At 48.6% G+C, this 26,401-nt stretch overlaps 2 protein-coding genes across 5 annotated transcripts in view; both read right to left on the bottom strand.

Annotated features, from left to right (window-relative positions):
- Nucleotides 1–600: 600 nt before the first annotated feature.
- On the bottom strand, nt 601–8,377 carry IHH (Indian hedgehog signaling molecule). Its single transcript, XM_027873740.1, has 3 exons — nt 8,066–8,377; nt 4,268–4,529; nt 601–2,270 (listed from the first exon to the last, which is right to left on the bottom strand). The coding sequence occupies exons 1-3, from the start codon at nt 8,375–8,377 to the stop codon at nt 1,612–1,614; spliced, it is 1,233 nt and encodes a 410-aa protein (XP_027729541.1). The 3' UTR covers nt 601–1,611.
- A 14,800-nt stretch (nt 8,378–23,177) lies between these two features.
- Nucleotides 23,178–26,401, bottom strand: part of NHEJ1 (non-homologous end joining factor 1) — a 113,229-nt gene continuing 110,005 nt past the window's right edge. For 2 of the 4 annotated variants that reach the window (XM_027873580.1, XM_027873577.1), the window contains exons 6-8: nt 25,416–25,548; nt 24,146–24,264; nt 23,178–23,614 (exon numbers count right to left, since the gene is read on the bottom strand). In XM_027873580.1, the coding sequence (XP_027729381.1) occupies nt 23,540–23,614; nt 24,146–24,264; nt 25,416–25,548 (327 nt within the window). In that variant the 3' untranslated portion in view covers nt 23,178–23,539. The remainder of the gene's footprint in view (nt 23,615–24,145; nt 24,265–25,415; nt 25,549–26,401) is intronic. The other 2 variants (XM_027873578.1, XM_027873581.1) reach the window with 2 other exon arrangements.

The following is a 26,401-nucleotide window of genomic DNA, read 5'->3' as shown; positions in this document are numbered from 1 at the left end:
GAGGTGGGACCAAGGTCCACCCCTTGTCTGGGATGGGCAGAATCGCTCAGGAGGGGTGCAGAAAAAGGCAGAGTCTACTCCTCTGAGTCCCAGCTACAACACCTATAATGTATAATGTTTCCACTACCTGACTCATAGGTTCCTTGTGAGGAAAGCATTTTGTAAGCCTTAAAGTCCTCCAGTGAGCTTTTATTGCAGGGCTATCCATAGACTAAGGCAGAATGCCAAACCCTAAGTAGGGCTCAGACAAGAAGTAGAAATAGATACGTAGAAGGCCAAGGTGTAGAAGGAAAAATGAATCAAGTCGGGGATATCCCCTAACTTTAGTACCTCCAGGTAGCTTTTCTCCTCTGCCATAGCTAACTGCATTAAGCACCAGGTGGAGTTTGGAAGGATCACAGTGGGATCACGCTGTGGTGAAAATCTGAAATGCCAATTGTAATGCTGTACTACCTTATTCACCCGGCGGATGTGAGGAAAACACTGTGTAGACAAACCTCTGTAGCTATGCAAGAATGCGAATTTGGGGGCAAAGGACCTGCCCGCATCACCACTGAATCAATTTATTGGTGTCATTACAATGACCCTGCCCCACGGTTGTGACATCTTAAATAACATTTATTACAAAAGAGAGAGAAGACAAAAATGCTTCAAAACCGCCCCCCACGGACCTCCCACTCCGCGCCAATAAATAAGAAGAGGGGGGAGACACGACTGGAGGAGGGGGTGTAGTGGGGGGAGACCTAAATGGGGAAGGAATTGTGCTTAGTCCGGGAGCCAGTGCTCCTCATCCCCATCTCACGTTGTGGGGAACCTTCTTCCCCCTCCACGCAGTCCCGAAGGGTCCGGGCTGGGGTGAAGGACAGATCCACCCCCACACACGCACACACATTTTCAGGGGCTCCCCGAGTATTCTTCTCCTTCTTTGGGTCGCGTAAGTCTTTCGAGGGGAGTGGCTCGGGTGTCCCCATCCTATTGGCTAGATCACAGGGTTCCGGTTGCTTTAAAGAACTCTATCCACCAATAACAAGAGTCTTTTGGGGCTCTCCGGGAGTGTGTTGGTAAGAAGTTACGAGCCCCTATGACGAGTAAAGAACTTCGAGAGTTCTCTCTCGATATGCCCAGGAACTTATTACCTTCTACTTCACCCTGCTCTTGGGAAATCTAGCAGCATTAAGGAAGGTGCACCTTAACTGAAGGGTGAGGACCTGGAACTGGAAGCATGAGGCCTCTTACAGTTAATGAAGGGGGGCGGGAGCTTTGCTTATTCATTGGGAGTGATGGGAGCAATAAGCCAACTTCAAGGTCTCTAGAGGGTTCCTGGTAATTGTTTTTGTTCTGTGGGTAGAAGCCGGACACCTAACTTAACCCACATCCACTGTCTTCGTGACAGGTTGGGAGAGAACCTTGAGTCATTCACTCACTTTAGTGTTAAATGTGACATGCCTCCCAGGTGACCAAGTCGGTCTTTCCTTCCCCACCTTCCTCCCCATGCTCCTTCACCATCCACCAGGACTAGAGTCCTCCTGGCTGAGCGATAGAGGGATTTGTGGTGGGAGAGGTTTCATGCCCAGCATGGTGGGTTGGGGGTGAATGGGGATGGGACACTGTTCAGCTGCCCATCCCTGCCATTCCCAAGGGATGGAAACTGTCTTCATCCAGCAAGAGGCGCCCCAGGCGGTAGAGCAGCTGAGGGTACCAATGTACACCCTCTCCTGGGGTCCTGCTGCCCCATGACAGACTATGGTAGAGGCGAAGGGGCCAGAAAGCCAGCTGAGCTAGGCGCTGCTCAGCCACAGTTGCAAAACAGGAGGCCACTACATCTTCAACCACCAGCGTTCCATGCTTCGTGAGAGGGGCATAGGCCCCTGGGGCTGTTCGAGTGGAAACAGCTGCCACTCTGGCAGGCTGCAGCCCTGGCACCCCTGCCACCAGCACGTACTGGCCAGGCTGCACTTGGCTGGCAAAGGTAGCCCGAAAACCAGTAGCAGGTTCTGTGTGGTTATCTGCAGTGAACAGCAGGTGCGCTGGTGTAAGTGCCAGGCGCCGGGGAGGGTCCAGGGTCTCTATGACATGGAAGGCCCTCTGAATGGTCGGCTCCCGATCCAGGAAGATGAGCACATCACTGAAGGTTGGGTTCCCATCCTCCCCCATGGCCAGTACCCGGTCCCCTGGTCGCAAGGCAGACAGGGCCACTTGAGCCCCGTTTTCCAGGCGAACCCTGGCTCCTGCTGGGAAACAGCCGCCAGTCTTGGCTGCAGCTGAGTGCTCTGTGGGGAAAATGGACAGGGTAGGGAGACTTGGTTATTGTCATGGATTTCAGATTCCTAGCCTCCTCAGCTCACCCCTAGAGAGAAGGCATCTAGTTCCTAGAGACCCCACTATTACTTCCACCTCAACCTTTAGCCTGGTTCCATTTCTTCCAACCTACATGCAAACCTGACTCCTCATCAGTGCCTGTCCCAAACCCAGACCCTGTCTTCACCTCATTTCATCCCCATTCATTCTGGGAACACAAAGTGCAACACAACCAAAGCCCCACCAAAGCCCACCGCCATCTGAAGAACCATGCCAGGAAATGGGGGAAGGAGAGCAGGACGGAAGGGGAAGGTTTTCCTTAAGCTCAAGGGCCCTTTTTGTAACACTGATACAAAGGGTATCTCTGCAAAACTGAAGGGAAAAAGAGAAGCCTGGTAATATCATGGGGAAGGAAGAAATGGCAAGAAGGAAAGGAATAGACTGGCTTCCTCTAGCTCCCCACTCCTGCGTAGAATATCATTTCCATTCTTTATCTCTCATCCCTGATTCAAATGCCACCCACTCCCCATACAAAACTGCCTTCCCTTGGAGTTTTTCCTGCTCTTTCCCTGCCCAAGTTGAGCTTTGTGTGTCTGTGGAGTGGAGTATAGGTCCAGTTACTGGAGGGAGGGGAATGTGGGGCTGGGGGAAATGGAGTACAGACTACAAGTTTGTACATTAGTAGCCAAGTTCAGGTCATTATGTTTGCAAAGGTCACCAGGCTCCAGTCCACATACAGGGTCAGTGTGCAGGCTCTATGTATTGGGACAGTGCAGTTTGAGATCGATGGATGAGCCAAGGTCAATAAGCAGAATCAGTGTAGCATTAGGAGTCAAGAAATGTGTGGTGTCAATCCATATGTGAGATCAGGGCAGTCAAGATTAAGAGAAAAGGGTGAATGAATGGATTTAGGGTTAACTGGGAATAGTATTGGTTGAGATCAGGGTGACTTGTAAGGCTCAGTGTAGGACCTCATGTTAGTGTATTCACACTATAAGTGTGAGACCATTGATGTGGAGACAGATTCTGGAGGGTTGGGATACAGAGCTATCTGCAGAGATCTATGTGCTGTGCTAATGCGTGAGGGTACTGGTGTGGCCAGTTTGTGGGCTCAGAGTATAGTGTTACTGTGCAGGGCCAGTGGGGGGGTGGAGTTCAGTAGGAAGGAAGGACCAGTAGTGTAGGTAATAAATTTGTATACACTCCCAAAAGGCACTATGTAAAGTCAGTGTAGAGAACTGGTTACTGAAAGACCCCAATTCTAGCCAGTTCTGATTGACAAGGCAGCCATTTCAGGAAAATCCACTTTATTAACTCCATGCTGCCCATTCTGGCTCTCATTCTTTGCTTGGCCCCAAAGCGCCCAGCGTCAGGGCTTGGGGGTCGCCTGCGCCCCCTTGGGTAGAGAGCTACATAGTAGAAGGGGGGCCCTGACCTGCATGGTGGCATACAGAAATCCCCTCCAAGCTCTGAACCTCCAAAGGATCTGGGGTCCAGTTCTATACAGCACAAATCCCAGTTCCCCAAACAAGGTGCCTCAGGCAAACACACTGTCCCCATCTGCACCCCAGTTTCAACACCTCCACTCTCCAGCCCAAAGGGTTGGGCTCTGAGTGGTTCTGCCAGCCCCTGGCTCCCTCCATCCGTCCATCTCGTTTTGGTCTTGCTCCGTCACCGCGCGGCTTGGGGGGTGTTGGGCCCATCCTGAAGGGTGGCTTTGGGTTGCGGCCCCAGGCTCGGGGCAGGGGCACTGAACCCACCACTCTAGAGTGCTGGCTAATCAGGCTATCAAGCAATGGACGGACAAGTGGTCACAAGCAGAGAAAGAGGGGCGGTATCAATGTCCTGCTGAGGGCCATTGTGCCTTGTTTCTCCACCCACCCCCTTTTCACCTCCTCAGTTCATTCCGACCGGCCCCTGCTCTGTCCTCGGCCCCGCCCCTCCCGGGCCCAGTCTCCCGAAGGCTCACCGGACTTGACTGAGCAGTGTACATGCGCCTTGGACTCATAGTAGACCCAGTCGAAGCCGGCCTCCACTGCCAGTCTTGCCAGGAGTCCATACTTGTTCCGGTCGCGGTCAGACGTGGTAATGTCCACGGCGCGACCCTCGTAGTGTAGCGACTCCTCGGAGTGGTGGCCGTCCTCGTCCCAGCCTTCGGTCACCCGCAGCTTCACGCCTGGCCACTGGTTCATCACCGAGATGGCCAACGAGTTCAGACGGTCCTTGCAGCGCTACGAGGGGAAAGGGGGGCAGGGGAATGGGAGGATTAGGAGCTGAAGGTGGGGTCCTGCGTCAGCGAAAGCGCTGTCTCGTATAGGGGGTGAGGAAGAAAGGCAGAAAGGGCTGGAAGCTCAACCCAGACAGCCCAGATGCCAGATCGTTCCAGGGAAGAAGCCGTCAATCTAATCATCAAGCTCTGTACCCCTAATTTGATGTTCTCTCCTGCCTGGCCTCACTTGGGTCTAACCTCACGTGCGCCCCAGTGTCCCCAGCTTTAGCTACTAGCGTCTGCGGCGCGGTGTCCGAAGACTTGTGAGTCAGTGAAAAATAAAGGGAGTGGGGATGGGGTGGGAGGGAGGGGCAAGGAGAGCGGGCGTTAAAAGACAGAGATCGAGACTCCGGAGGAGCGGAGGAGGGTAAACTAGGCAGTCCAAATAAGAGAATATTGGCGTATCGGGAGCAAGTGCTCCTGGACCGCAGGCAGACTGCGAAACAGGACAAGCCCCGGCTTCCTTGGCCACGACCTCCCAACTTTGTCCCTTCTTGCGAAAGCAGATGAAATGGTAGAACCCTTTTCTATCCCTGACGCAGAAACTCCAACAGGATGAATTCCGCGCTTTAGGACTTTACCTCCCGGACGGCCCACTTTCTGAAAGATCCTAGAATCAGCTGCCCCCACCCCCACCCCAGCTTCTGGCTCCCAGACCTAAACCCTGAGTCTCGGGGCTCTTAAGAGCAGAAACCCCCGGGACCTTCCTCGTGTTCCCTGACTAAGCAGGATTAGCCACAGTTCCGAGTGGGAGCCTCTATTTCCGCTCCTCGTCTGTTTCCAAGCCCAAAGCTCCCTGCCAGCCCATGTACGTGTAAGTCTCTATCCCTTTGTCCTCTCTTATGTGCCTCGGACATCGGTTTTGGGGGCTTCGTGTCCCCTTCCCCACCCAACGCCGCTGGACCCGAAGGCAGGGGGGATACAAGTTGGTAGAACTGGCCAGAACGGGACAGGAAAGGAGTGCAGGGACCGCTATGCCCAGCAGGTGTCACCGCAGCCTCAGGGCTGGAAGTACCGCAAAGGGTGGGATTGACGAGGCCAAGGCAGGTGTAGAGCGAGCACCCTGGTTGGGGAAAGGGTCCTTACACCCAGCCCAACATCTCAGCACCTGAACCGTCCCCCTTATCTGCAGCCGAACTCTTATACGCTAGGTACTGTGAGAGACAGGATGTCCTTCTGGTCAGAGAGAGACACTGACCATCTTTCCTTCCTCTGGCTCCTTCCCGGTCCCTACCTGCAGATCTGAAGACAGGGACCCAGACAGGCACCGGGAAAGTTGACCACGGCTCTGGAGCGGTCGCAGTGGGAAAACACTGAGTCGGGGAGGGGGGGCAAAGGAGCTCCACTGCTCTTGATGCCTAAGGCTGTTGGGGCTGGGGAGTGGGGAAGAAGGGAGAACTGGACAGTGGAGAGCAATAGGTTGACAGCCTAATCCAGATCCGCGCGCCTTCAGCACCTTGGTGAGGGGCGGGGGTCACTGCGCTACCCCGAGAGTAAACACGAGAAAAGAGAAATTGATTCCTTGGTGCAGCTCAGAAAAGTGACCAAGGTAGCCGGCCCCACTCCCCAAACCCCTGGAACCCGGAAAGCCGGCTTGATTGGAGGGGAAGGATTGTAGGGATGAGCTGTAGCCGCCGCTGACTCCCGTGTGCCTGGAGTCCCGGCGCCTGGGAACAAGAAAATACAGACCACTGACGCTTACACAGGACCTGAAGGCAAAGGGAATACCTGAGGGGGCATGGATGGGGGAAGATGGACTTGTAGGGAACATATCCGAGACCTTCCGACCCAGGAAGGGGGGTGGAGAGGGGCACAACATCCTTAGTTTGTAGAGCTGAACTTATTCTTCCCTTTAGTGGGGCGGGGGCAATGAACAGAGTCAAACCGAGCCTCACAGACCCTTGGACTCCTCTGGTCGGGAGTCAACAGCGGCAAACCTTTGTGGGGTGAGGGCAGGGACCGCGCTGAAGAGAACTGGGTGAAGTGGGGTGAAGGAGGCAGAGAGAACAACCGCTTCTGGAAGAAACTAAATCGCCAGTTTCCAGGCAGGCTCCGATCAGATTTTCTCCTGGGCCTCTGCTGTCCCGGCCCAGGCACTTACTCCCTTTCGAAGGGGCCTCTCCCCCATTTCTTTCTCTTCCCGGATAAGCCTCTGGATCTCTGACCTCTCCTTGCCAGCCTATTCCTGCTACTTCCTCGGGCCGGAGAGGCCGCTTTCCTTCTCTCCCTGGGTCAGGGCCGAAGCTGGGCGCTGTCAATGATTGTTGAGCCCGCCGCCGGGATCCTTATCTGCATTCCTCAGAGCCGGGCCTGCCAGCAGCCAACCTTCGGCCTCACAAACTAGGGCCTGCCCGGTACTACGACTCCCAGTGTTCCCCCTCTCAATCAATAGCTAAAGCACAGATGCTGGGGTGGGGGGTGGGGGGTGGGGAGGAGGTGGTCGTGGTCTTCTAAGGAGCCACAGCAGACTGGGAAGTGCCGGGTGAACGCTGAGGCTGAAAGAAGTGAGCGGGAGTTTTCTCCATTTACCACTCTGGCTTAAGGCAAGTTTGCTCCAGCCAGCTTGGGGATTCTCTCCTGTCCAACTCTGGCTCCCCGCTCTGTAGCTAAAGGACTCCGGAGGTTCGGGCCACTCGGGTCAGCTCTCTTCTGATTTCCCCAAACATCTTGGCCCTTTCACATTCAAGCCCACTTCTAAAGCTCCATCCCTCCTGCTCACCTCCCCTGGCCAACCCCTGAAATCTCCCACAGTTTGGCTTTGGGTCTCCGTGTCAGAAACAGTGAATCTCCCCATCTAGCGTGAGCCCCCGCAACACAGGCAGCCTCTGGATTCCAGGGACAGTTCCCACAGGGGTGACTCCCCTTCCTGATCCAGGACTATGCAACTCATCTTCTGCAGCTTGGTCTCCCCCAAGTCCCTGCGCTCAAGCCCCAGACACGTCTCCGACTTGGCTTGGACTCAACTCCAGGAGCGGCCGGCGCAGAAGACTGCTAGGATGTTGTAGAGGAAGCCCAGTCCCCGCGCTCCTAGCTGCGTCGCTCCGGGGACCAGAGAGGGTTGGGTTCGGGAGTTAAGTGCGCAGCCCCAGGCAGAATGGAGAGCTAAGCTGGGAGAAACCCTGCAGATCCCCGAGACAGTGAAACGTCCGAGGTGGCCCCGGGTCAGAGTTCCTTCGGACACTCTCCCACCGTACCCCCCACTCCCGGGCTATTCCGTCTCTAGTCTATCCCACCTTGATCCCCTGCCCTGGAAGTCCGGACGCGCTGGCGTGCACCTGCTCCAGTTTCAGTCCCCGGGATTTCCTCGGGGAGGCTGGGAGGTTAGGAGCCCAGCGTGGGGCACGAGCCGGCCCGACGGAGGCCAAAGGGGGCAGGGCGGACCAGCGTGGGCAGGTGCCAAGGGGGCGGGCCGGGGAGCCTGGAAGAAGGTGCCAGCCAGGTCGGGTCGGCTGGGCCGCGGGGCGCTGGCGGTGTCAGCAGCGGGCATGTCGCACTCACCTGGGTCATGAGACGGTCGGCGCCCGTGTTCTCCTCGTCCTTGAAGATGATGTCGGGATTGTAGTTGGGGGTGAGCTCCTTGAAGCGCTCGGAGCTCCGCGCGATCTTGCCTTCGTAGCGCCCGCTGGCGCCCAGAGTCTTCTCGGGCACGTTGGGGCTGAACTGCTTGTAGGCTAGTGGCACCAGCTTCCGCGGCGGCCGGCGGCGGCTTCCCACCACCCGGCCCGGCCCGCAGCCCCATGCCGCCGGCGCCAGCAGCAGCAGCAGTAGCAGCAAGAACCGGAGTCGGGGCCGGAGCCGGGCCGGAGACATGGCCGGGAGCCCCGGGGGAGCGGCCGAGGGCGCCGGGCGGGGGAGCGGGGGCGCTGCCGGGCGCTCAGGCGTTGGGGTGGTGCTGAGGGGCTCTGGGCGGGAGCGCCATCGGCGGGGGCGGGACGGAGCTCTGCGGGGTGGTGGGGGACTGGGGCCCAGGGCCCGGGCTGGTGGCGGCGCTCTGTCCCCCTCGGCGCCTCGGCTCTGAGCTGCCCAGCCCGCCGGCCGCCAATAAATAGGCCGGCCCGTTTGTTTTGGCAACGCGGCGGCGGCGGGGGGCGGCGGGACTGCGGGCCGGTGGGGCTGGGCTGGGCTGGGCTGGTCGGACCGGCGGGCTGGTCGAACCCCGCGGTTTGCACCCCGGCCCGGCGGTCAGGCGACTCGGGCAGAGCGGGAGCTGCTGCCGTCTGCGGCGCGGCCCGGGGCCGAGTGAGAGGGGAAATGGAAGAGATCCGGGCTCGGGCCCCGCGCAGACCGCACCCTATCCATGTCCCTGCCTCCCTCCCGCTCCCCAGCGAACCTGCGACAGGGGCAGCCGCAGCCTCCTCCCCCTCGGGCGGGCGGCCCCAGGCACTAGCCCTTGCCCCGATCCCCGGCCGCCCGCCCGCTGCCCTCTGTGCCCCCAGCACCTCCTGGGCTTGCCCTCCCCGCCCGCCGGGACCCGCCCCGCCCCGCCCTGGCCTCGCCTCTGGGCTCAGCCAAGCTGCAGGGGGCTGGGGCCGGGGTGAGGGGTGTGTTGGGGGGGTTGGGGCGGGACGTTGGCAAAGCGCAAATCTCTAGGGCAAGGAGGTCTCACCCCATGTAGACCGCAGCCCTCGGCGCGGCCGGACGGGAGGGGCAGGGGACAGTGGCTGGACCGCACAGCCGCCCACGATGTTCCCTGCGGGGAGACAAACGAAAGACCCAGGGAGGTCATCGACACCCCGGCGCTGTACCTCGGACCTCAATATCTACACGCGGCTTAGCCTAGTATTTCTGTTCTCTGCATAAGCTCTGCTTCGTCCCTCAGCTCTCTCCGATCTGAACCCCGGATTTTTGTCTCATTATTGTGTACACCCCAGATGTCAGTCACACTTTTGTCCCGGCAGCTGGGGTAGGTGGGTGGGGGTGAGACGCCTCTAGGAGAACAATAGGATTTTAATAGGTCTTTTGAAGTTGAAAATGTGGTCAGAACAAGTAGAATGCAGTTCCAGTACAAGGTATAAGGTAGAGCAGCCAGGATGGAGCAATTAGTGAAACGAATAGAGGTGGCAGAATGACTGGTTATAATTGAAAGGGATAATAAGAACCTTAGTACATAGTGGACCACAAAATGAATAGGAACAACAAGGTAAAAATGACACCAAGGGCTGATTCGGTAAAACTGCGAGTAAGAATTGTAAGCTAATCCTCTCAGTAGACTCAGCAATGGTAAGCTCCTGAAGGGAACATGGGATTGCGCACTTCTAGGAGCTACAGATTAAAAAGGACGTGGAAAACTTGTAGGAGATCCAGGCAACGGCAGTAGAAAGGGCCAGAGAGGTTGAGAGGAGGGGGTGAGGGGTGCGTGTATATGTGTGTGTAAGCGTGTGTGTGCGTGTGTGTGTGTGTGTGTGTGTGTGTGTGTGTGTGTAAAACCTGGGGCTCCAGGACAAGCATAAAGCAGCTTAGCCAGAACAAGGAATAGGGGAGAAGAACCTTTAGAACTGCCCCAAGACAATCCTCTCTTAAATCTAGCAAGAACTAGTGAGCCTTTTTAAATGAGAGCTCGCTTTTCCTTGCATCCAAAGATGACATTCCTAAATCACCACTAGAGAAGCATGCACCTAGAGAGGCTGATTTTTTCCAGTAGGGAAGGATAGATTTGCACCCATTCACCTTCACTCTCACAGGGTCACCTTTAAAACACAGTATAAAACACAGACTTGATCACCAGCATTAGGGGTGCAGTCTGTAGTTGTAGAATCTTGTTTCAATTGCAGCTGCTAAGATTTGAGATCAAAAAGACCACTTTACCATATTATCCTTACAGATATCCACCCTCCAAAACCTCTGTATTTCATACCAAAAATAGCTCAATCTTGTCTTTACCTTAAAGTCATTGGAAGTGTTCCAACTTTCTCCTTTCCATAATCAATCACCCACTCTTATCATATATGAAGTGGGTTTGCACTACAACCAGCTCCCTCCTTTTCTCTCCTCCCCCACAGAGGAATGGCATATTTGCACCTTGTCAGTAGTTTTTTTTTTTTCCTTTTGTATTTGTATCTCCAGGGCCTAGCATATTGTCTAGAACAGAAAAGGTTCTTAATGCTTGCAGGTTCATTTACTAATCAAGACCGATTCTCCCTCTCCACCCCCAACCCAGACAAAGGCGGGGGGCCTCCTTTTATTACAGAGACCCATAAAAAGAAAGCCACAGCTTCCTTTGGTCATCTCTTCTAAGATTCTCTAACAGTTCTTGGGAAGTTTTGCCATATGGATAATTTAGCTTTCTTACTGCTCTGTCCTTAGTAATGACTGCCATCTCAGCAAGCCATTAGTCTTTTAAAAATATATATTTATTTTTATGTGTTTATTATCTCCCCCTTCAATTATCCTCCTTTCCCTCCCAAAACAGAACAGGGGGTAGGAGGAGGGGGGAAAAAAACCTTGTAACAAATACGTATCAGCAAAACAAATTTCCACACTTGTCAAGTCCAAAAGTTTCATTCTGCTGTTTAAGTCATCCCCTCCCTGGAAGGAGGTGAGTAAGCAAGACATCGGTTTTAAAGGCAGTTGTTAAATCCTTAAAAAGTATTCCCATTTTTAAACAAAAAGCTTCAATTACCTTCCACTTTCTTCCTAGGTCCTACCTTAGAATGTCTTAGTTTTGCCACATTCCCCTGAACTTTGATTTCTTCTCTCAAACTGTAGCATTCTAACTTGGATCCAGAACCCTAGTAGATTAGTCCCTAAAATAGTAGGAAGATCATTTTCCCAAACTTGGGTGCCAAAGTCTTATCATATATTGTCTTTGTTTCTGTAAACATAGTGGTACCTTGTGGACAAGCCTGCACACAGTGGACCAGATGCTTGCCAAAATATGTCACTTCTGTCTAGCTTAGACTTTGGCTGAGGTTTTCACATGTCCAATAGGGAACCTGATGCACGCGTGCTAGAAGACGACTCACAGAGTGCTGAATGATAAGATTAGGTCAGTACCATGATAGCCCTGGCCTTTGGAACAGGAGAGGAGGGAAAGGGAATGGACAGGTTTCCCAGCCCTGGTCATGAACTAGTAAGTTATTCCAGGTCCAGAAGGCCTCAAAAACATGGGGTCGGGTTTGTGGTTTACTATTTGGGTACAGCATTGTTCACTGGCGTCAGAGTGGTCTCAAAGTTCCTGAATTAAAAAATAGGCTTTTTGGGGACCTATATGTTATCTCCCCTTAGTCATTGGTCCTAAGAGGCTTTTAAGGGTTAGGTCACACACCCAGAACCATTAGCAAAGGAAACATTCTTCTAGGAAATTCTAGGACAGATTTAGTGGTAGATTTAACAGATGGGTATAATCACCTGAGGATCCTGATTATGGGTTGTTTGTTTGTTTTTTCCTGGCTTCGTAGAATGCAGTTAAGTCTCTGCCAGTAGCAATGGTAGTGAGATGGGGGCATTTGTAACTACGCCAGTAGCCACAGGCAGCCCTGGAACATCTACTGCTTGCCCCACAAATGAGTAGCAGTGGCTGGAGCCTCAAATGGAGGTTGAAGTCAACCAACACATGGTTTTTGGCTTTTATGATGAAAAAAAAAAGAATGGTGTCCCCCCCCCATCTCTCTGTTCTGTTCTTTTTAGTTTGAGGAAGATAAAACAAATGCAAAATCCAGTTCAATCTTCTGAGTAATCTTAACTTTCTAAAATGAAAGCCAGACAAAGTAGCTTAGAGTCATCTAGCATTTACTGAGCACCTACTATGTGCCAGGCCCTGTGCTAAGAAAGCCAAAGAAGGGGTACAAAGAAAGGCAAAATCAATCCTTTTTCTCCAGGGACTCACAAGTCAATGAGAGAGACAACATGCAAACAACTGTGTACAAACAAGATATAGACAGGATAAGTTGGGAATCATTCCAGAGGGAAGGCACTAAAATTAAGAACCAGGAAAGGTTTCTTGCATAATGTGAGACTTTAGTTGAAACTTGGAAGGAAACCAGGGAAAGCCAGCAGGTAGAAATTTGAAGGAAAAGCATTCCAGGCATGGGGGACAGCCAGGGAAAACGAATTGGGAGATGGAGGGTCATGTTTGAGGAACAGCAAGGAGGCCAGAATACATGGAGGGGAGTAAAGTGTAAGAAGGCTGGAAAGGGAAAATTTTGGGGGGGTGTAAGTGGGGGAGATTATGAAGGGCCTTGATGGCTAAGAACAGGATGGATTGGAGGATGAAGAGATGTGAGGCAGGGGAATCGACCAATACTCTACTGCAATAGTCCAGATGTGAAATGATGAGGAGATACACCAGGGTGATGGCAGTGTCAGAGGAGAGAAGGAGACATCTATAAGGAAGTCATGAAGGTAAAATCAGTAGGCCTTGACAAGTGATTGGATATGGGGAAAGAGAATGAGAAGTCAAAGATGACATCCAGGTTATAAGCCTGGGTGACTGGGAATAGGGGGTACCCTCAATAGTAAAAGGGAAGTCTGAAAGAGGGGAGAGCTTGGCAGGAAAGATAATGAGTTCAGTTTTGGATGTGTTCAGTTTATGGGACTTCAAGTTGGCGATGTCGAATAGGCAGCGGAGATGTAGGGACAAAGGTCAGCAGAGAGGTTAAGGCTGGAGGATTATGTCAATAAGCATTTATTAAAAGTTCCTACTATGTGCCAGACATGCTAAAAGCTGGGGATACAAAGACAGGCAAAAGACATCCCTGCCCTCAAGGAGCTCACAATCTAATGGAAGAGACAACAAGCAAACAAATATGTACAAACTAGACCCGAGAGTTATTTCCATGGAGATGATCATTGAAACCATGGGAGCTGAAGAAATCACCAAGTGAAATAGCATAGAGGGAGAAGAGGGCCCAGGACAGAGTTTTGGGGGACCTCTATGATTCTTGGGTGTGATAGGGATGAAGATCCAGGAAAGGAGACAGAGAAAGAGAAATTGGACAGGTAGAAGGAGAATGAGGAGAGAGCAATAGCATGAAAAGCTAAAGAGCAGAGGATCAAGAAGTGGGTGATAGAGTCAAAAGCTGCTGAGAAGTCTATGAGAATGAGGATTGAGAAAAGGCCATTAATTAGATTAACTAATTAATAGCTTCGTATTATAATTGGTAGCTAACAGATCCCTTCAGAGAGAGCAGTTTGGGTTGAATAATGAGGTTAGAAGCCAAACTATAGAGTTGAGAAGAGATTGAGAGGAAAGACAGTGGAAACACCTATTGTAGAGGGACAGCCTTCTCAAGAAGTTTTAGCCCCAAAAGGGAGGAGAGACATTGGACAATGTTTACAATTATCCTTTTGATCACTGGATCATTGATTTAGAGCTGGATGAAATCTTAGTGGTTATCTCATCTGAACCCCTCATTTTTGTAGATGAGGAAACTTCGGTCAATAAAAGTTAAACGGCTTTTCCAATGTGCAGTTACCTCAGGTTAATTTGAATCAATTGGAAACCATTTCTTAAGTGTTTTCCATGTGACAGGGACTATGTTAATTGCTAGGGATACAAAGAAAGGTAAAAACAGCACCTGACCTCAAGTAATTCCTATTTGAATGGGAGTTCACAATTCAAATGTTAATATTAACAAATTAATAACTAGGTATGTATAAGACATATACAGAGTAAGAGGGAGGTAAGCTTAGATGGCATCAAAAAATGAAGTAAAACTTTTATGCCTCCAGAGCCACTTGGAGGCCTTTACTGTGAAATCAGACCAATCTCTATCTGATTCTAAAGATGCCCAGTCAGAACTAGATTGGCCTCAGGAATGCAGTGGATTGAATGCCCATTTGGTCATCATGGACTGAGTCTACCGCAACAATTCTAGTCACTTGCCATTCACGGAATCAACCCAACAGGTAGACACGGGAATGATCAAGGCACAGTGAAGTGCCTGTGGCCAGGGATTAGTGAACAAAAGGTACTAATATTCAAGCATTTTTTTAAGCAACTACTGTTTGTATAATACCATAACAGGCACTTACAGGGTCATGGGAGCACAAAGGAGAGAGAAGACATACTCACAGTTGGAAAGAAGCAAGGGGTCATGAACTTTTGGGAAGTGTTTTGAGGAGATGAGAAAGAAAACCTGTTAATTTTTTGTTCCCAATGCTTTGGGAGGTGGACAGTGGTCAGAAGGTAAAAGGTCATAAGCCCACAACAAGGCTCAGTGGAATAGGTGATTGATAACCAGCCAAGGGTCTGGCACAAAATTTTAAATCCTGACAAAAGGTTTGTGTACAGCCAGAGGTTCCTAGGGAATCAAGACTCTCTTCTTAAGAGGTTAGGATGAAGAAAGGTCATGGAGGTAGCTTCTCCTAAAACAAATGGGGGGTTAACCCCAGACAAGTTTGGGAAAGTAATAGCAACTAGATCACTATTCAGTTTCAATAAGTTGGGAGCCATACGTTTATGATAGATTTTTTTTACCCACCTCCAATTACCTTTTCATTATATATTGGATATGTTTTTTCCCATGTGAATAAATCCCTACAAAAAGCACCAAGACCATTTATTACATGGCTTAGGGCAAAAGGAAAAGAAGAGAACACAATACAATAGACATCTTAGGGTGGCAGTATTTAGGGGTCCACAGTTGAAGGATCAGCGAATAGCAAAAACCTGAGCTTCAGACCAGACTGGAGATCTTCTTCAAAGCCTGGGCCTTAGACAGCTTCCTCATGGGGTAGATCTGAAACTTATCCGATCCTCTCTCTGGAAATCAAGGGTCCTAGTCTGGGAAGCTCTTTAAGGAATTAGCAATTGAGTTTCAAGAACCAAACCTGAACCATCTACAGAACAATGACAAAGCATGTAAAAAAAGTCCAAGATGACAGGACATGGATTCTCTGTACGCATACTTACCTGAAAGGCAGCATTACAGAGTAGCTAGAGGGTGGGATTGCTTTTAGAAAGCCCTCTTTATCCACATCCTGCCTCTGACAATTACAGGCTATGGACCATGGACAAGACTCATCATCAGTAGAGTGAGTCTCCATACTGACAAAATCACAGGTGGACACACACATGAACATGCACATAGATCTGTAACAATCTCTGTACTGTAGGAATACACATACTAGAGGCATCTTTACACACACTGGATCTGAGGTAACAAGGATTTGAAGGGTAAATGGACCAGTGAGGGTTCTAGTTCTATGAAGGGATTTGAAGGATATAATGGGCATGAACTAGCAAACAAGATGGGGGATGGGGGTAGGAATGGTCTGAACAAAGGCACAGAGGTGGAAGCAAAACTTATGAGTGCAGGACAGACACCTCTAGAGGAAAATGAAGCATTAGCAGAGTCACAGAGGTCACATAGGTCAGTCTGGTGAGTGGTTCTTTAATATAATGCAAGGTTTACACAAGGCTTTAATGGTTTACAAACTACTTTACATAGGTCTCAGAGAGACAGTGTAAATATCACTATTCCCATTTTATAGATGAGGAAGCTGAGGCCCAAAGAGGTTAAGTGCACTAAGATCACAGAGCTAATAAGTGACAAAATCGGGTTTTCAAGCTCAGGCCTTCTGACTCCATCCAAATCCACTGATTATCTTTACCCCACTTAACAACCCTCCTTCAGAAAGCACATTGTGATGCTGGACCTTGCTCAAGGCAATCTCTTTCTCCAACTGGATAGGATCATTCTGATATCTGTTCCTGATCTGATGATCATCTAGTATGGCACGTATGTAAATATACGTATCTGCAAATGGGCAGATCGGTTCTGGCCAAAACTGGGGCACCTTTTTGAAGTATTCAAAATCAATGAAATATCAAAACACTAAGAAAGGTGATTATTGCAGTTTTTATTTATATATACATAAACATATGTACACATATGTATATATCCACATATGCATATGTATGTATATATGTAAATTGTAATAATCTACGTTCTTCTTGATGGTTCATTTGATTTTGAACAGCTCAAAATGGTTCTCCAGCTTTGGCAAGGACTGTATGTATATGTATATGTATATGTATATGTGTATGTATATGCATATGCATATGCTTGTATATATATATGTACATATATGCATATATAGCTATACATAAAAATGTCCAGTTACATCTGACTTGCCATAAACAGCAGACACTAATGATGCACCCACCAGAAAGTACTTATGAAAATTTAGCTTTAAGACCTTTGCCTTGATGATTTAGAAAGGCACAACCAGTTCCCATTTGAGTAGAGAACTTATTCTGCTTATCTCAAGTCAGAGCTAAAAGTCCTAGTAATTCCAGAAAGCTCTAAATGGATCTGTTCATGTGAGTAGGACTCATTTGGCCATCTGCAAATTTGCAAACATGCATATTTCTGCATGTGGGTTGTAACATATATTGTGGGTTGTAACAACTTTAATGGGCCCCATTCTCCCCAGTACCCAGCTCTCTTCTCTGGGAATGCTAGATGCTTAGGAAATCAGATTCACTCTTCTAGGCAATTAGGAGGTTAGTAATTAAACAATGGGGGAAAAGAAGGGCTCATTTTTACAAGCATTTCAGGTGGCACCCATTTCATGAAGCTTCCTCACTAGCTGTTGGTACTTCTCCTGACTCAGTTTTCCTTGTATAGGTTGTATTCTCCTCAGCAGAATTTAAGCTTCTTGATTAAAGGAACTTAACAAAAACTTTGTTTTTGTAATCCCAAGGCCTAAAGAGAGTAGGCATTTGATACAAGTTTATAGAATTAAATTCAGCCATTTATTGTGATTCCTCTTTATTGACTCAACCCATCTTTTGTTTCTTAAGACTGTTCCATTTGCATTTCAGATGTAAGTCTAGTTGTGCCAGGTTTAGCTGGCATAGCTTCTTATAACCCTGCCTGAATACAGTGTTTTGAGAGCCTTCTATTTGAGCATCTTTTATCTCGGTCCTTCTTCCCACTGAGTATTTCCCAATAGTTCTCTGAGCTTGTTAAATTGGATTTTGTTGAAATCAGCTTTCTTCTTTTCTGGGATTCTTATTTCTTTTTTAGGAATTTCTATCACCTTTCAGTCATTTTAACTAAAGTATACACCTACCTCCTTTCCACTAATTTCTCACTGTTTTCAAGACTCAAACCTAGAAGCACTCATGTATCTTGTGGCCTCATGCCTAGCCCTGATTCGATCAATTTACAAGCAATTTTCTCCTAGGTCTTTTTCCTTAATGGGAGATACCAGAGATGGAATTATCATCAGAATCTGCTCAGAAAAGTGTTGTGGTCAATTATCCAACAGAGCAAATGATATTGGAGGTAAGAAATAGTCTTGGGTAGACACTGTAAAAAATGGGCAAACACAGAGTTTCATTTGGCAGTTTTTTGACCTACATTCTTCATACTTTATAAATGTAGGTTTGTTTTCATTTTTCAGTTACGCACTTGTAGCTAGGAATGCATTTTTTTTTCCTTGCATTTGTTTGTCATTGCATCTGTCAGCTTGGTTGACATTTCCAAAAGTGTTATGGCAGCTATCCATGTTCAATTCTTCTTGTTTATGTGATGGCAGTGTTTAGAGTCAGGCCCACCAGACAGCCATATATACTTTCTGTCTCTTAGAAGAGCCCAGCAGAGGCACTTTACTCTGGCTTTTCCTCCCGGGCTCAAGGACTAAAACAGACATTGTATGGATATATCAGTTCTTTCTCTTCTTTCGGTATAATCCATTTGCATTTCAAGTTTACACACAACTCTAGTTTAAATAACTTGTTTTCTTATAACTCTATCTGAACAAGGATAATCTTGATTCCAATAGTCTCTTTTTATTTCTTAATCCTAAAAGTACATCTTCAAATCTGTGGTCGAAAGACGCGACCACCTACTATTTTTTCTATTTATCTTTCTTAAGTGGTCTATACCTTTTGTCTTGATAGACTAATCATGCAAATTATCTCGCCATCCTTGTTAATGTACTAATCAAGATAATGGGGACAGGTAAGTGCCACTTCATCACCACTACTAGACAAATATTTCAAAGTGCATGCCCTAATCATCTTGGGTAACCATTATAATTTCACCTTTATATATATGCAGATTATTATGATTGTATTAGTACTGCAACCAAACGGAAAAATCATCACTAGCCCAGAATTTTGGGACTGGCTGATCCCATCCTCTACCCTGAAAGTTTCTTGGTAGTATAATGAACTAAATAAGCATTCTTTCCTTCTCATCTAATATCTGTCTTAACTTAGGAAGTGACTATTTGCAATGCGGTTACACCAGAATCATGTTTTAATGAAAACCTCTAGCTCTCTCCGCTTATTTACTATGTTTTTTACACGACAACCTCCTCCCCAAGACCCCCAAACTACAGGCCTTCCCCTTCCTCCTTCTAGTCTGAACAGAAGTGTTGTTACAATGGGTCCTGTCTTGTCAATGTTATACCTAGGTTCCTCTACTCTCCAGTTCCAGCTAAACGTCTTCAATATTGGAGTCCATAATAGTTCTGGCTTTCCTGCCAGTGCCCTATATGACAAATAGGCTTTTCCATCCCCTCTCGAGCCCCACCTCATTTCACTCCACTAAGTGTGGTGAAGAAAAGCAGCTTGGGGTGCCAGCCAGGAAGATTATCTCTCCCTTACTCTGTTCTCCTCTCTCCAGTCACTCATTTCTGACCGGCTGTCGATCCTATCAGGGGTCCATAAAGCAAGGAGGACTCTGGCCCGGGAGAGGGGGGTAGGGGTTAGGCAAACAGGCCAGGGAGGCAACTGGTTGAAATTTAACCACAATATTCTTGGTCTCTATTGTTTTGAGTGAGGCCCAATATTTCCACAGCAGGATTATAGGATCTGATTAACCATGTTAGACAACAATGCTGAGCTGGGATGGGCTTCCCCTTCCAGCTGCCAATATGAAAAAGTAAATACAACACCCAGATTTCAGTAGGGAGGCCCCAGCAGCCCCTAAGCCCTACTCCCCATTTCTGACCCTATTGCTGACTTTGGCCCAAAAGTGAGAAGAGGAAGAGTATGAAGGGTGCTCCTCTAGCTGCTGGCCCCTGGCCTGAGAGGACAAGTCATTTGAGTACAGTCTTCCAAGATGAGCCAGACCATGCCTACACACTCCTTATACTGGGGAGACCAATAGTCCTTGAAGGTTCCCCCAAGCTAATTGGTTCCAAGGATCATAGTGGCTGGTAGGGACTTTTAGATCAGCCACAAATCAAAGGAATGCAGAAACATGAAGTAGGTGGCTACTACCCCTGGAAGTGCCTGCCAGATTGCTGGCTTAGGGAGAACCTGATGGCTTGGAGAGAAGGGTGACTTCATGAGGGAGGAAGTATCCCTGCCAAAGGCAGGCCTCCAGCCTTTCTGGGAGGTAAGACTCTCTGGGAACCACTGATCTCTGATTTGGATTCTCTGACAACTTCCTCCTTCATCTCAGGGGTAATATCTAAATCTCCTCACCTATTGTACATAGGGGCCTCACCCAATCGTATCCTAGAGTGGCCTTTTCAGAGCTGGGGAGAGCCCCCCCCCCAAGAGGCAGCAGTGTCATCCTCTTTCTTTTTTTGGATTCTCCTCTTTGTACACCCAAAGTACCAGTCCAGTACCTTAGAGACAGTGACCACTTGGTATGTTTGTGGGTGAGGACAGTGACATACGCTGGGATGCCTGACGCCTTGACTCCAAAGCCAGCTGCTGACTTGCCATGGACCCTTGGGTCTTCCTCCCTACTGAAACATCAGCTTTCCCCATCAATAAAATTGAGACAGAGCTCACTCTTGGGCAGAGCTGGCAGGAGGATAGACTAATTTTATCATTACCAGTTTAAATACAGAATTATCCATCCTAACACTGACCCATTAGATTGGAAATTTGTCTATAAATTAAACTGTGAAGTTCTTCCCGGCAGAACGTGTGTAGTCTCTTTGTATACTGACAGCCTAGCACAGTGCCCTGAATACAGCAGGTGCTGAATAAATGTCTAAACTGACTAAACAGTGAGTACTCAACACTGAGACAAGAGTCGATACGGACTCTGTTCTCCAATTTAACAAGCATTTATTCATTGTCTACTACATGCAAGAGATTTTGGTAGTGCTGGTGATGTAAGGGGGCAGAGACGACACATATAAACACAGGCTAAGTGCGGGTGAGTAAGGGGACAGCTTAGGTGGGGTGGGTCTCTCCGGCATCAGGGAAAGACTACAGTAGATGGGTTTACTTGTTCTCTGTGGAATCAACACTTCCAATTTAGAGACAGATGGAGGAACAGAGTCACAAGATAGAAGGCCATGGCTGTGGCTACACAGATGAACCAGTCCTGGGGCCAGGCCCAGCACCCAGAAGGGAGAGTCCACAGTCCTCCCACACTGAATTCATAGGCCTAGGGGCTCCTCACAACACACCAAGACTAAGGAGGATGCAGGGACTTGGATGAGAGAGAAAAGGACTCCCCAAAGGAGAGATGTCCCCGAGAGTTTGACAGCAAGAAGGAGGAGGGCTCAGGCAGCTGCTCTGCTGCAAAGCTCTGGCTACAAGCTTGCTTCTTAGGGAATATAGGGTTGTGACGGCGGCCTGGCCTATCTGATCCTCCGAAAGCCCTGCTCTTCAGAACAGGGTGCAGGCCCCATTCCCAAGTGGGACTCTGGGGGTAGATCCGGAGGATCTCTAAAGGAGCCCTTCCTGATTCTCCCCTCAATACTATGCAGCTATGAGCAAGAAAAATGCCCCTGGGTTTAAGAGACAATGTTGGCTAACTGAGGACAGAGGGGAAAACGAGTACTAGTGGGATGTTATCTAGGCCCTGCCTCGGTCAGTGTGGGGAAAGAAGGGGATGCCCTTGCTGAAGGAATTCTCCATCTCTGAGCCTGCCTGAGCTGGCCGTGGGGGTGGGGGGAGCTGGGCAGCCAGGCCGAGCTGGCCCTGCAGTATAGGTGGCGCTATTTCCCTACTTTTAAGTCGGACTTGGGCAGTCACTTCCTCGAGGTCTCCAGTCCTGCTCCTGGTTTGCTGGCTTGCTCATGTAAACCACCTTGTATTATTTTTTTTTCTAAAAATACTCCAAAGCAATTGAAAGAGTCCCTTCTCCCACCACCGGCCCCAGCCTCAGCCCCAGCCCCGGCCCCGGGGAAAGGGCGGGTGGGCGGGGAGGTGGGCCACTGCTTTATTAAACACAGGGAAAACTAATATTTACGGAATAAAATTTATGGAGCAGCCACTAGAATTCGACCCTTTTATGTGCCTGTAGAGCTGGGGTGGAGGCTGGGCCAGGCCAGGGCCCTGGGGGAGGGGCTGATCCAGGGGCAGGGCCTGAGAAAGACAAGTTAGGGATTCCCTGAGGCTTGTCCTGGGTTAGGTGACTCTCTGCCACTACCTTAATCTTGTCCTCTTAAATGAAAAAGTTCCTGAAACAGGACACCTGGAAAGGAGGGTGGGAGGTGAGGTGGCCCAGGCACAGCATCCCCTCAGAAATGAAGAATCCCCTTGCTGGGGATTCCTTCCCTTTCCCCATGTGGCCCAGTGCCTGATTCTCATTGAAACCAAACTGAATCCTGCAGAAAATATGTGGAAAATAAACAGAGTCACTTGATAACAAGTTCTCACACAGCCCCAGATCCACCTTAGTGTTAGCTTGGGAGACTAAAGATGCAGCAGGTTCAGCAGACCCATGAGGGGGGCAAGGTCTGTGGAAGGAGACACCATAAAGAACACAGCGTGACCTCCTGCAGTGGGCTAGGGCTCTTTACTGCCCGGCAGCAGAGGAAGAGTTGGGAATTGCCTAGAAAAGGAACAGACGGAGAAGAACCACCACTCAGCCAGAAAAACCCACCTCCACCAATCCGGTTCAGGCAGCACCTTCCCTTGGGCTGAGTTCTAAAGACCAGTGTCCTAGGACTCCTCTTCCTACCCTACTCCTAGCTTTTTTATTCCCAGGTGAACCTTTACGGGGTCCTACCTGCATAGGGAAATTGGGCAAAAATGCAGGGACTCATTGAACCCTAACTGGCTAATCCAGCTATTTCCCCCAGGAGTTGGCTAAGGGACCAAATGCTGAGGCTCGCCTCAGACTCCCGTTGGGTCCAGGATCCAGTTCCTGCTGTCATACCAAGCATCCTCTGGCCATTCTGCTGCTCCTTACCATTGCACCTTGTCTAGGTCTCGCAGAAGGTGCTTTACCTGGGGAATGGGGGGGAAGGAGGACATAAGGCCTCTCCTGCAGCTTTGAGTGGCACAGGAGGATCCTGTTAGGGCTCTACACAACCGGACTTGTCCTCTTTGCCTTGAAAACAAGACAGGAAAATGAACAGAATGGAGAAGAAGAGGGCAATGACAATCTGTGATGTTTTGTGTCCGTCCTCTCTGGGAAAAGTGACTCCAGATGCAAGTTAAGGTTTCATTTAGGTCACAGAAGAAAAACTACAAGAGAGCCTGAAGGTGTCTGAGTGGAGGGTTCAGGGTGTGAGAGATGGCCTGGGAACTTTGTACCTGTGCGTGTGAGGAGAAAGGTGGAGAAGAAAGGAGAGAAAACTACTATTTTGTGAATTATGAATGAACAGAACAAAATCTGGGGAGCTTCAGGATGGTTTTTGTATTCTACTCAGACCATGGCAGTAACTACTGGCTCCCTAAAAGAAGTAGGGACTTGCCAGTGAGTCTGATGTAAATACAGAAGTTAATACTATCTTAAGATGGCACAGGAGTTTTGGAAGTTTTTATTTTTGTTGTTGTGTTTCTAGTAAATCCACCACAAATATATAGAGGAAGATGCCGTGGAAGAATGGGGTTCAATATTTCCCCAGTTTCAAGCTCCTCTTCAGGTCAGGAAACCTAGTACAATCATGAGTATACTCAAACTGAAGGACAAAGTGTCCACTACATGGCCTAACACAAGCCTTACAGCCAGACCCCAATCTAAGGCTCCAGCCTTGCCTGACTTTGCCTGAGGTCTGAGCTTTCACCCCAGAAGATCCTTTCAAGGCAATGCTGATAGAATCTGCACCCCAAAGTCTTCCTCAGCCGCTGAAGCACCAGGACGTGAGCTCAGTTCAGTTGAACAGGCCCTTTGGTTTCTTCCTCTTGACTTTGGACAGATGGGGTCTCTGCATTGGAACTGAAGTCTCCTAGAGAAGAATGGAAGCCAAATTAGAGGGGAAATATTCTACACCTTCCCCACTCTCAGGTTTCTATCCCAAGAGAGTTACAGGCAGGATCATGATATTTACTTCTCAGGGTCTTCTTACTTTCCCTTTCTCATCTTAAAGGGAGCACCTAACTCTTTTAGGCTGAAAATGCTATATGCTGCTCTCTGTAGACAGGCACCACACACAAAAAAAAAGATAGATTGTCCTCCCTTTCCATGGGGAATGATATTTATAAGATCCAAGGGCTTATAAAGTGAGAGTGGAATAGAAGGATAAGGGAACCACTGCCTAGGTTATAAGGTCAGAAGAGGTTAAGGGTAGAGGAGAAGTGTGGGCCTCTCCCTCTAAACATCTAGTATTCAGTCATGGTCCATATCTTTAAGCATTTAAAAGAGAACAACAACATGGTAGCAACTCTAGTGGGGTAAGAACTAGGCTGATTTTAGGTGCTGATTTCCTGAACCCTTAGATTCTGTTTCAAAAAAGTTCCAGGTTTCCACTGATTTTTACCATATTTAAAGTCTCAAGCACAGACAGGGATGGGGCAGAGAAGGACTGCTGCTCTGGCTGGCTCAGTAGTATACCATCAGTTTCATTGGAAGAAGTCCTGTCCGAGGCCTGGGAGTCTCCTGGAATCAGAGAGGTCAAACAGGACAAAGAAATCTCCCTTCCCATGCCCATCAACTGAGAAATGGCTGAACAAGTTGTGGTATATGAATGTAATGGAATACTATTGCGCTATAAGAAAGGATGAGCAGGTGGATTTCAGAAAAACCTGCAAAGACTTATATGAACCGATGCTGAGTGAAATGAGCAGAACCAGGAGAACACTGTACACAGTAACAGCCACGTTGTGCGACGACTAACTTTGATAGACTTAGCTCTTCTCAGCAATTCAAGGATCTAAGACAACTCCAAAAGACTCACAATGGAAAATGCTATCCACATCCAGAGAAAGAACTATGGAGTCTGAATGAAGATGGAAGCATACTATTTGTTCTTTTCTTTTGTTGTTTTGCTCTGTTTCTTCTTTCTTGTGGTTCCTCTCATTGGTTTTAAATCTTCTTTACATCATGACTAATGTGAAAATATGCTTAATATGAAGTAGAGCCTATATCAGATCGCATGCCATCTCAAGGAGGGGGGAGGAAAGGGAGGGGCAGAAAATTTACAACTCAAAATCTTATGGAAGTGAATGTTGAAAACTAAAAGTAATTAATTAATCATTTAAAAAATAAATAAATCTAGGCTTCCATGGGAAAAAAAAAAGAAATATCCCTCCCACCAAAAGGGACAGGGACAGGGTCATTGTCACGGCCAGGTCAGAGTGACTGGTTCCGAATCCCCAACCACCCTCACAGTAATTGCCAAGAGACACCCCACAGTGCTAGCTGTTGTGAGGTTTCAGGCGTGATGGACAGGAGGTCCCTGCACACATCGAGCTAGGCTAACTAACACTCTGGGGGGCAGAACTCAGTGTCAATTGAGCAGCCACAAACTGCAGCTCTCTCCAAGCTTGGAAAAGTCCTATGACCCAAGTCTCACAACGAGTATCCAGACTTCTCAAGGACCCTGGAGAAATTCAGTGTCCAGTTACGACAAATGAAGATGCCTGATAGGCAGGTAAGAGAAAGAAAAGGAATAAAGCCTTCTTGCTACCTCACAGCCCAGGGCTCTGGCAACCCTTGGCACATCCCATGAGGACTGGACTAGCTTCATCAGATGTACTCTCCTACCCTAGACACCTAGAATAGGAACAGAACTCCACTGAACTGCTCACCCCCAAACTGCTCACCAGAACCTTGTCGTTTTCGTTCTGCCTGGAATCCTTGTTTAGTTATTGTCACGTAGAGATTCTGTAGCTTCATAGCAAAGGATCTTCCATTCTCAATACTGCATGCCTCTGGCAGATTCTATGGGAGAAATGAAACCCTTGTCATTGACATGCACAGAAAAAAGAAACTTAGAAACCCTCTTTTCCATCTGTGGGGCTGGCATCAACTTCAAAAGAGATATACCTATCCCTGCAGAAGGAAGGTTAAGAAGTTGGTCTGGTGTGGGACCTGGGGCTCCAAATCCATTAGGACCCAACCGTATAACAGAATCCTTCTTAGAACTTTTCCTTTGGCAGGTGTCTCTGAATCTCCACTTTCATATTCCCCAATTCTTAATTGTATCTCATCATCTCATTTACATCCTGTGGGCCTCTAGCCTGGGGGATTTTGATCATCCCTGATAGATCTGTCTTAGGAGATTTGCCACTAAACAGATGATCATTTTAATCAAGCTCATAGTCAATCTCTACGATCGAGAGAAAAGGTAAAAGCTAACAGATTTGAGCCCATGGCAAACAAGGGGCCAACCTTGGAACAGTGGAGAAAGAGGCAATACAGATTGTGGGAGCATAGGTGTGATGAAGGATGTGGGAGAAATGGATCAAGGATGAAGGAAATGGGAGAGGTTTTTGAGGCATTGAAGACAATGGGGTCAAAAGAGTTCTGTGACACAAAGAGAAGCAGCCTTTGGCCACAGAGTCAAAAGAGTTGGATTTAAGTTCCAGCTCCACAACTTACTAGCTATGTAACCACATGCAAGCTATAAATTCTCTGAATCTCTCAAACTCTACATTACCAACCTCACAGCTTTAGTTGTGAAGAAAGCACTTTAACGGCAACCTGTAGAGTACTATCCAAGTGTCAGCTAATCATCATCATCATCAATCATCATCATCATCATCATCATCATCATCATCATCATCATCATCAT

This window comes from Vombatus ursinus, unplaced genomic scaffold, assembly GCF_900497805.2.
Source record: "Vombatus ursinus unplaced genomic scaffold, bare-nosed wombat genome assembly UNPS02014802.1, whole genome shotgun sequence".
Lineage (NCBI taxonomy): Eukaryota > Metazoa > Chordata > Mammalia > Diprotodontia > Vombatidae > Vombatus > Vombatus ursinus.
Note: the sequence above shows the minus strand (reverse complement) of the source record. Positions and strands in the feature narration are given on the sequence as shown.